The sequence below is a fragment of the Aedes aegypti genome, chromosome 3, assembly GCF_002204515.2.
Source record: "Aedes aegypti strain LVP_AGWG chromosome 3, AaegL5.0 Primary Assembly, whole genome shotgun sequence".
In the NCBI taxonomy this organism is placed as follows: Eukaryota; Metazoa; Arthropoda; class Insecta; order Diptera; family Culicidae; genus Aedes; species Aedes aegypti.
In genome coordinates, this window is record NC_035109.1 from 362,320,540 (window position 1) to 362,331,441 (window position 10,902).

Sequence of the window (10,902 nt, forward strand, 5' to 3'; positions counted from 1 at the left end):
TTTTCAAACAAAGCGGGTTAATTTTTATATGCGTAGTCTATATTAAAACATGATTGTTTCGATGAAAAAGATGTTGGTTAGAAAATTCTTATGGGACAGTTATCCTTTTAAGGGCAGATTAGGGCAAGCGTACCATTAGTGGTGCACCTAAGGGTCAACTGCTAAATAAAACATGGTGATAAAACCATGAATTATATGATTTTAAAGTATCATTCGATAGATCTCAAATCCTTCTATCACTCAAATGTATAAAAATCACGATTAATTTGAAATTTCCCTGCAAAAAGCCTTGCACCAATAATAGGAACACTGTTCCTTTAGTGGAGGTATGTTTTAAGAATGGTTCCTTTAGTGGCGCAAACCATTGATTTCTTATGGGACCCTCCACTATGGGTACTGATCCACCACTATAGGTGCAAAGGAGCAAAAAAATTAAGCAAAATAATTGTTTTAAATAGTTTTACGGACAAAATTCATTAATATTATTCGATTACTTGTATCATTTTCACATCGTGCATCATGGAAAAATATCACATAATCATTTCTTAGTACGAAGCATGCCAAAACACACTACCTCCACTATTGGAGCTACCTCCACTAAGGGAGCGTTTGCCCTACTCAACCAATTCCAAATATTCTGACATAGTTCTGAAGATTATATGACTGTTTTTCAACCTTTAAAATTCGACGTTAATGTTAACGAATGATTGTAGTTAACGTTCTGAGGTAGTTATATAAGAACTACTAAACATACTACATTAACATTTCCTTCCCCTATTCCAAATTACGGTAAAGATGGGCGTGGCCAGGAATAGCGCTATAAATATGTGATGTTTTTGTTTAAGATTCGATCAAAGAACACTCTCCTTCCTTGTTCTTGAAGGAAGTCTGAAAGAGATTATCAAAAATAAACATAAGCGTTGCTAGTATCCAATCTACGAAGCATACCGTAACCACACGTTTACAAACTACCGCCATTTGTTGGTCTATCGGCCAAACATGCTTATTTTATTAAACTGACAAACATTAAAAACCTCAGTTGTTGGGTAGTTCCTTGTCAATAACAAAATCAGACCTCTGCATTATTAACTCTTTTCAAAAACAATCATTTGGAGTCGATGAGCGTTTGTGAAGTTTTTGTCAAACAAAGTTAAAGGTTTAGTTGTAATAAATCTCCGAGCTTTTTAGTTGAATACCAATAAGTAAATTAAACCCAAATTTACTACTGTATCATTTAATTCCACTAGAGTTTGTATCTTTTGACAGAAACGCGTATTTTGATCTCAACTGTAAGGCCGTGTTCAGTGTCGAATCTAGGCAACATGACCCTGAAGACGGCCTTACAGTTGAGGTAGAAATACGCGTATTTGTCAAAAGATACAAACTCTAGTGGAATTAAATGGTATACTATTTATTTAGATTTTCATTTACTTATTTTTAAACTAATTATAATTTTTGAAATAGTAGATACTCTACAAACTTTCCATGAATTCAATTTTGGTGAGTATGGTGCTAATTGATTCGAAGTAAGTAGAAAATTAAAAAAGCTACATAAATCAACTGAAGACATGCTACTTGAAAATTGTCTCTCAAGTCATTTTCGTCCCCTCTACATTTTTATATTTTTGACCAAAACATGGAAGTTTGATTGTGAGAAATGTCCAAAAATAAGCTGTATCCTTGTTTTGAGTACAGTATCACAACGACATGACTGCAATGTTTGTTTTTTTTTTGTCTCCATTGACTTTGTTTTTGGATTATTACGCGAAATACTGCCCTATTATCCCGAAATCCATAATTTGATGTTGATGTTGATTCCTCAAATTCCATTTTCACAAATGTACCATCACACCAAATTTCACAACTCCGAATTCTATTCGCCCGCCGATTCGCAAATCGACGACAAAGAAAAGACGAATAACAAATCGATTACAGCAGTTCGCTGTTATGATACTGAAGTATAGGGTAGGTGTACCAATTATGGATGCAATATGTCAACAGTAGTGATAAAAATCAAGTTTTCACCGCGTTTCTAAAACGTGAGCATGACTTGTTGGTGTCAATTACTAGTTTAAAACCTTGCAAATCTGTTGATTTAAGCAGTTTTAGTACTAAATTGACTTTGAGCTGCTAAAAATTGATTTTAAAAAGCGTTGTCTTTGTACCAATTATGGCAATAGCGTTCCTAGCATTCGACATAAAAGTGTACCAATTATGGACTATCGAATATTTGCACGAAATGAATTCAAACGCCATCCAGAGCGAATGATAATGCAACGCTAATATGTAATGAAGTGATTGCTCATAAAACTTTCCAAAAATTTTGTGTTAAATAGATTTTAAATCAATTTATTGCAATGGGTTCATGGGAGAAAATTAATTTTCGAAAAGGAGTCGAAATGTAGTGTAAATGCAAATTATGATACAAAACAGCATTAATGATCTCACATTACCTTTCCAGTGCCTAATTTTAACGAAAAAAAGAGGGAAAATTCAAAAATCGAGTGTCGCTGAAAACCCTTCTATACCATGAAATTAGCATCTTCCGCTTGCGAACGTTTTCGAACGTGTGATTGAAAAATCTTAGTAATTGGGTACAAAACACGCAGATAATGCCTTACCAAACCGTCCCGTCGTGGAAGTAACCCGTGAAATAGCTTTACTTTTTTTATTTCACTGATCAAAAAATGTAAACAAACCGCCTCCAGAGTATTGCCATAATTGGGCTCTCATACACTCTTTGTACCATTTATCGACATAGTGGAAATAACACGATTTCCAATTTAAAACAGAAGATTTGTTTGCACACCAGCTACATTTATTCATTTGTTCTCACTAGGCATCATACATTCATCGGTTGAAGCAGTTTTTCCGGATGAAAACATACATTTCGTAACGGGTGTCCCTTAGCAAACTGCTAAGAAGGTGACATAAATGTGAGGTAAAATTTCTAAATGTTCATTTTTCGAAGCTTATTGCACGAATGTTCTTTTCAAGGTTTAGTAACCATCAAAAACAAATAGTTTTATCATTTCTGTGAATATTAGCCGTTATATTCTAGTGAAACATTAATAAAAATCTCTTTTTGTTCCCACTATTGCCATAATTGGTGCTATAGCCATAATTGGTACTTCTACCCTAAATATGGTTCATAAAACTTTGTAGGCTCCAAGCAATTAATTCAAAGCGAACTTTGCGGACACAAAACTTTTCTTGAATTTGTCAAACCCTGCAAGCGGAACGTGTTCACAACTTTCAAACAGCAAGATTGCTGATATCGTAAAATGCGTAAAACACTGACTAAACCAATCCAGCAACTCTTTTCAAACTTTTTTCCACTCATTCTTACACGTTCCCTGCTTGTTAACAACATCCGCCCCAAAAAGCAGTAATTTCATCAAAACCGCTTCCAATTGTTTGTCAAACAATAAATTCCACAGCAAAATTATACCGACAAAGAAGAAAATCGCACTCACCTTCCGAAGAGCGGGTGCCACAGCGGAGAGCTCAGGTCCGTCGAATCATCCAGGCCGCTGGTAGTGCTGCCCACTTCGGGCAACTCGTCCGTATTAAGCAACCTCCGCTGAATGGCCGCCGGATCAAGCAAATGCAATCCAGGCTTGACCTTCAGCTTTCCTTGGTGCTGCTGTTGCTGTTGGTGGTGGTGCTGCGCCTGTTGTTGATGAAGCAACTGTTGCTGCTGTTGTTGGAGCAACTGTTGCTGTTGTTGTTGCTGTTGCTGCTGTTGCTGTTGTTGCAAGAACATTTGCTGCTGCAGCTGATCGTGCTGACCGGACCCTGCGTACAGGTCCATGCCTGGCAGTGCCATCAGATTGGCCAACTTACTGTTGACGGTTTGCTTTTGCTGCAGTTGTTGCTGCTTTTCCGGTTGAAGGAGATTCATAAGCGATTTACAGGTCACACGAGGCTTCTGCTCCTCCTGATGGTGGTGCATCTGCTCTCGGGAGTGACTCTGGGGATCTTTCTGCAACTTGCGTGCAAGTTGCTGCTGTTGCTCGTGAAATTCTTGGAAGGTGGTCGGAAGGTTGAAGAAAGGATTGTTAGGGAACATGGAGTTGACATTTTGTTTGCTCTTTTGTGCGGCGGCAAGTTGCGGTCGGGTGTGCTGTTGCCGCATCTGCGCATTGGCGGCGGCCGCAGCGGCTGCAGCTTGATTCATCATGTTTGGCATGGTTTTGATTCCCGAATGGTTTAGTTGCTGCTGCAGCGAGGATGGAGATTGCATGGTTGAGGTTCGGCTGTTGCTGGCGAAACGATTATTTGGCATCGATGGGGTCATGAACTGAGGTATTGAGAGAGGATTCAGGGAGTTCATTACGGAGCTGGATTTTTTGTTTTGTTGGCTCTGCTGTTGGAACATGCTTGCGGCAGCGGCAACCGCTGCTACGGAACGTTGTTGCTCCAGGGTCTTTGGCGGAATTATTGGCTTGCGATCGATAGTGACTGCTGCCTTCTTTTGAGCGTCCTGCTTGCGCTGCAAACTGGCCGTGTTCACTTGACTGAGGGCGTCCTGCCACATGGCAAACTCCAGTTGACGCTTGTAGTCTACGGAGTTGGACGCCATGCCACATAGATCTTGGAATCGAGGATTCATGAACGGTAGCATTTCGGAGAGGCTAGGGTTCGCATTTGGAATGTTCATCATAGCCTTGAGGAGTTCCGGTCCAAATTGACCCATTTGGCCTAGGTAGGGTAGCCACAGCATTTGATTGAATGCGGCTGCCGTTGCGGCATCAATATCACCAGCGAGCCCAGAAGCGAGTAACGAACTCATCATGGGGTTCTGTTTAGCCGCTTGTGCAGTGAGAGTTTGTTTCAAAGTTTCTAGTGGACTTGGGGCCGTTTTCTTACTGCTATCGGTCTTGGATTTCAGCTTCAGGAGCTCATCTTGCGTTTCAAGAATTTTCTCGAGTTGGGAAAGTGAAATTACTAGTATATCAGGATCCTGTAGGATGTTAGGAAATGCGAATGCTTCAGGTAGCCGCAGCTCAGGCCTGGTGGTCAGAAGAAGTGGAATCTCTCGAGCCGGCGACGCTAGTACGGCGTTGAGGCGATCCTTTGGCACTAGTAGTGGATCAGGTACCTTCCACGCTGGATTGCTGACCAGCAAGCGTAGCTGAGTGAGGGCATCCGGATCGTTACCGGAAGTTAGCATTTCAACCAAACGCGTTGATTCGCTCGCATTGGTGTGAGTGGATGGAGTACTCCTATTGCTACCGCTTCCAATGGCGACGGCAGAGGCAGCGGGATTTTCCGTGATGTTACTTGAACCGGATCCTGTCGAGGTGGATGTTTTGGTACTTTCAGGATCGGTTTTGATCCGTTTTGATTTGGGCTCATCGTCGGAGGACGATTGGCGTTTGGCCTCCTCTGAACAGCTAACCGTAGGACTAGCAGACTTTCGACATTTTCCAAGATCGAGAGGTTCCTTTTGCTGATTTGCAGGTCGGGGTTTGGAGGATGCTGCAGAGGCTTGCGAGATGAGATTTTCAATAACTGCATTAGAGATTGATTTGGGTTGTAGGAATATGTCGGGAGATGGAGGTACAGCAGGAAGCCCGCTGGGTTGCGGTGACTGTATGGCATCGGAACTGTGGGATATTGGTCGCGGGGAAGGGGATAGGGTCACTATTGAGTCCGTGCTCTTTTCACTACGTTTTCGACAGCTAAGATCCTTTGGTAGTTCTTCTTGACAGGAATCTGGTGAAATCACTATGGGGGTATCGGATTCTTTGTTACTCTTCTCGGCACTAGCATTGAAATAGGAATTGGCATGCTCACTACTGTCGGTGAGGTCTTTTATCGTGATGGACAGTTCGTCCAACGTGGGGTTTTGTGAGGAGAATGGATTGGGTAGATTGTCGTCCATCTGCAACGAATGATGGGTGGTATCAAACAAATCTCCGGTAAGTCCTTCAATTTCACCAGCTTCGTTAAAGGATAAACACTTTGGTGATGTGCTTAATGATTCACCTAGACGCGAGATAATGTCGGCAACAGGTTCTGGTTCCAAGAGGACATCATCATCGTCGTTATAGTCGTCTGATATGGAATAGATAGTGTTCTTGAGATCATCGGTTCCGGAAATATGATTGTCTTCACACCGTTGCTCCACCAGTGAATCGAGCAATTCGGCACCAGTCATTGTATTTTCACCACAGTTGGCATGTAGTAAGTCTTCTGGATTTGCGGATTGGATTTCACGAATACCTTCGATTAGGTCACTGCAATCGTTAAATTCACTCAGATGATGATGCTTGGGATCATCATCCTCCAGCTCACTGTCACTACTGATTGTGATGTGTGGTTGCACTTCCGCGTTCTGGATGCAATCCGATTCCGTCTTACAATTTTCGTATACTGCACTATCCAGGCACATATTTTCATTTCGTCCTTTTGTTTGCTGGTGCTGATGCTGTGCTGGCGTTGGATCCGACTCCAGAACGCACACTTCGTCTCCATCGTCGTCAATCTCATGCACAGTCGGTGCATCGGAAGTTGTTGATGTGTGCAACGGTTCGCCACCTTGTTCCCCAACTTCTTTCGCACTCACACTATTGCTGCCATTGCCACCCACTGTCACGGTGGGTGGACCGATGGTGGCGGAAGGACCTGCACCGATAGCATCCGAGGATGCACCAATAGTGCCATGTTTGCTCGAATCGGTTGCGGTTGTAGAGGTGCTAGTGCCGTTGCTCCTGGCAGCAGCAGCTGCCGCAGCCGCTACCGCAACCGCCTGCAGAGACTCCAAGTGATAGGAGATTGTTTTCTCGATGCATTCGTTCGCGTGGTTTTCCTGATGATTAAACCCAAGTTCATTTAGTGCAATCAAATTATTGAGCGCCGCCGTTGTTGTGGTGTGCTGCTCAACCCTGCCATTGGCATGCGCACTGCTGCGAACACGTTGAAGTTCTTGCACCGAGATGATGGTTGATGGTATCTGTGCCTCGATGTTATCCAATTCCTCCGACCAGGTTACGATTCCTGCACCTGCTTGACCTACGTTCGTTCCTTGGTGCACTAATTCCTGGGAATGGTGTTCTCTGATCACCGAACTCTCTTCTTCTTCTTCCTCCTCCTCTTCCGGCTGTATCAGTTCGACGTCATTGTCACTGCCGTCGTCTTTATTGCTATCTGTGTTACTAGTGTGGGCGTTAATACTATTGGTACTGATTTCCTCTAGGCTATTGGCGATATTTATGCTACTTATGTTAGCATTACATTCACTATTACTACTGATATTGTTGCTATTAACGGTTAAATTATTTTGATTACTAATATCTTCAACAGTAACATCCGATTGGCTCAAATCCTTCAGGTTCAAACTAATATCCTCCTCCAGTTCGTCGATAGGCGTTATGTCGATAACGTCATCGTCGGCCTCGACCTCGTTCTTATCTAGTTGCTCGTGCACTTCCAAACATTCGTCGCCTTCGTCCTGTTGCTCCACTGAATCCTCCAAAGCCTTTCTTCGTTTCTCCTTTTTGTGCTTCTTTTTCTTTTTGTGTAGTTTTTTGTACTTTGGTATGCATACCTTCGATGCACGACCGTCAGCCAGCGACGATTGTACCTTTTTGGGCAACAGGGAAAATACCACCGACGAACTCTTGTCCGTGCGTGGAAATGACCTCCACAGGCCATTGGGAGTTTTGGTTATTCGTATACGATTGCGTTTGTCATAGTCTTCGCAGCGGACCTCAACGATCCGGGTGTCTTCCTGTTTCACAAACAAGAAGATGGGATTCAATCGCGGAATTGATGAAGTATCATCTGCAGCAGGAATGGTTGTTACTTCTTTTGATTTTCTTCCACCACTGCTGGCTCTGGCACAGGTTGCATTATTTGTTTTACTTTTGCTCGGCGTAGTGCGACTGTTGGTTTTGGCCGCCGACGAGGAAGAAGCAGCTGCAGCAGCTGCCGCTGCAATAGCCACTGGATTCTTTTTCTTGGCGGTAGCCTTTTTCGTTTTGCTTCGACACCTGGCGTTGAAATAGAATTCCGGGATGCACATGGTATCGATGATTCGATCGGTGAACTGTCTCCGTCGACTGGATTTACGGTGACCCTCGATCGGTTCTTGCTTGATTTGTGTTGCAAGAAGCATTGGTTCTTGAGGTTCTTGCTTAATATTGCGCTTCGGTTGATTGTTATTATTGTGGGGATCGATAGTTCTGACGTTTTGAATGTTCTCGTCGGTTCCATCATTGCTGCTGGATAACATTGCCGTGTTGTTGTTTTTGTTTTGGGAATTTGTTGCAACAGTCGATGATGACGTTTGTGTGTTGGTATTGGTGGCAGCGATCAATGTCGCGCAACGCTTCCCTTTTGGAGTGTTGTTGCGCCGCCGTAGTATCAACTTTGTCTCGACGTCATTGTTTTCCCCTGCTGCAACAATATTGTAGTGCTGTCTCTTTCCAGCAGAGCGACGTTTTTTATCACCACTCGCGACGTCGCTATCGTTTTTCGTGATGTTTTTCTTGGTGCTGCCGTTTGAAATGTCTTTAGCCTGAAACTTCTTCGGTTGTGGTTTCTTATCGGAATTGTTTTGAGGCCAAGGAACCGCTTTCAGCTTGATGATGGGCTTCAAGTTGTACTTGCTTCCGTCTATGATGATTTCCGACTGTGACGCGACCGATTTGTCGAGGTTTCTGTTGACCTTTTTTAGATTGTTGTTGTTTTTGTTGGTTTTACGAGTAGGGGTTTGCTTGGAAGTGGTTTCGCTTTGATTCGGGACTAGATCAGGGAGTGGGGGCAAGGATTTGGCAGCTGGAGATCTCGTTTGAGACTCCTTCGTGCCGTTTAATCCGAGCTTTCTCCATTGTCGACTAACGTCTGTAGTCATATCCTGTACATTTCTGTGACACTGCGAATTATTTCACTGAACACTACAGAACAATATCCTCGCTAAAAGGACCCGTAGTAAAACGACTTCACTTGATTGGAGCTCTCTTCCGCGAGCTAGACACTGTTGGGACCATTTTATTCACACTTTCTTGGCTAGGACCGTGCTAGACAATTTCTTTGGCTTCTCACTTGTTCACTCACACTGAATGGCCTTCGTGCCACATATATATTCCTTGGTGGACCTGCCAAGATTCATTTCTCAAGAAATGCCCTGCACTCTCACACTTTGCTCCCTATTTTAATCTTCGTCGTGAAAATAATCAATAAAACTCGCCTTTTTTATTTTTATTTGATCAAAAGCGGCGAGCTGTCAAAATCTTATTCGATTTTTTCTGCTTTTCTCAACTGCACGTATAAACACCCGTCGTCGTCTTCGTCGACGAACAACACTAGCACATTTGCAAATCGAAGACCTTCTACGAATACACTTGTCCACTCGTGGACTCACCAACACTAGTGCACCATGCGATCTCTTCTGCTGCTATGTGCCAGCCATTGTTGTGCAAACGTGCGCCCACTGGTATGTGTGATGGAATGAAGTGAACAACATACGAGAGAAACGTGAAAACTACATATAATAAAAATATAGCTAAATTATAAATTTTTCTTCCATTCAAGCACTCCCGTAATCCATTTTCTTTTTTTCGCTGCGCTCACTTGCGTGATCTGTCAGACCTTCTGTCATGGGCCACTTTCAACCACTGTTATTTTTTCAACAATTTGTACACACAAAACACACTCTGAATGTGTACTATTTTTCCTCTTGACTGCTGCCAGACGAGACACTGACTGACTGCCACGAATATTTCAGCATAGAGCATCGACGGAGCAAGAGGTCACCACTCTTCTTCCCTGCCTTACGGAGTGCGAAGACGCAACCCAAAGTGGCACTGCTGCTGCTACTGCTATTGATGATGATGCTGATGATGATAGCTGATTAGGTCACACACCGACGAATATCGCTATACCCTCTCTGGCATCTGGCTAGCGCGTACTTTACATAACATAAGTTAACTGTTTCATTGCCCGCACAATACTGACGAACGCGAACGTCGTCGCGCCGAACATCGCCGAGCTGGCGGTCGCCCTCCCGATAGAAAGCGAAATTTTCTGTGTTCGATGAGTGTTGTTCGAAAAACCACCACTACCTTGCTGCTGCTGCTTCATCTGGTTGAGGTTTGTTGCATGACGTCACGAAAACATCGCATCGCATCGATCCGATCGACACGAGTGCACGTGCTGTCCGGTGTGTTTGTGTGTGCTGACATTTTTCTATGCCTATTCTTGATGATGTCTTGCAGCCGTAGGGCTTGTCTTGTTTTTGTTTTGGTTCGAGTGCGTGATGGTTGTCGTGAGAGACCTGTCACCGTCACCTTTTTTTTTCGAAACGCCTATAAATCGCTTCGCTCTCCCTTCCGACTCCAACTAGACTAGGCAAAACTCCACCTTTTCTCATCAGCTAGCAGCCATGGGACATGAGTGTGACGACATTCGAATCGGAACGTAAGGACCTCCGGTGCAAATGACGTTTGACCTTGAATTAGCCCTTGGACGTCAGCTTCGATGAGGCTGGGAGTGGGTGGCCGAGATCGTTTCAATCCAGGCTCGCTCGAGTGCGTGAGAACAATTTGTTCGAATTCGAACAACTTGAATCCATCATCGTTCGCAAAAAGTGTGCGTGTGAAGGGATGTTTCTTGTTTTCGATCTTGTGCGAACTGGACTGCAGAAATTCGCGGGAGAGGTCACGTTTAGCGGCTGAGTGTTTGGTGTGCGTGTGTGACATATGTTCGCACTTTTCGCGCCTTCGTCCTCGCGCTCAAGACAGCATTGAGAGCGATCTGTATTTTGGAAAAGGGATTACTCCGATTGCTCAGCTTGTAAGGTAAGAGCTTATTGCAAGGTTGGACCTCCCAAATTGAAGTTGGATCATTCTTAGCAAAATCAATATCAAGAAACTAAAGATAGGTTAATTTGGT

General features: G+C 43.5%; 1 protein-coding gene across 1 annotated transcript; it reads right to left on the minus strand.

Moving 5' to 3' along the window:
* Positions 1-1,506: 1,506 nt before the first annotated feature.
* LOC110678373 lies at positions 1,507-9,957 on the minus strand. Its single transcript, XM_021851175.1, has one exon. It carries the CDS (start codon positions 8,861-8,863, stop codon positions 3,473-3,475), a length of 5,391 nt encoding a protein of 1,796 aa, XP_021706867.1. The 5' UTR covers positions 8,864-9,957; the 3' UTR covers positions 1,507-3,472.
* Between the last annotated feature and the right edge of the window lie 945 nt (positions 9,958-10,902).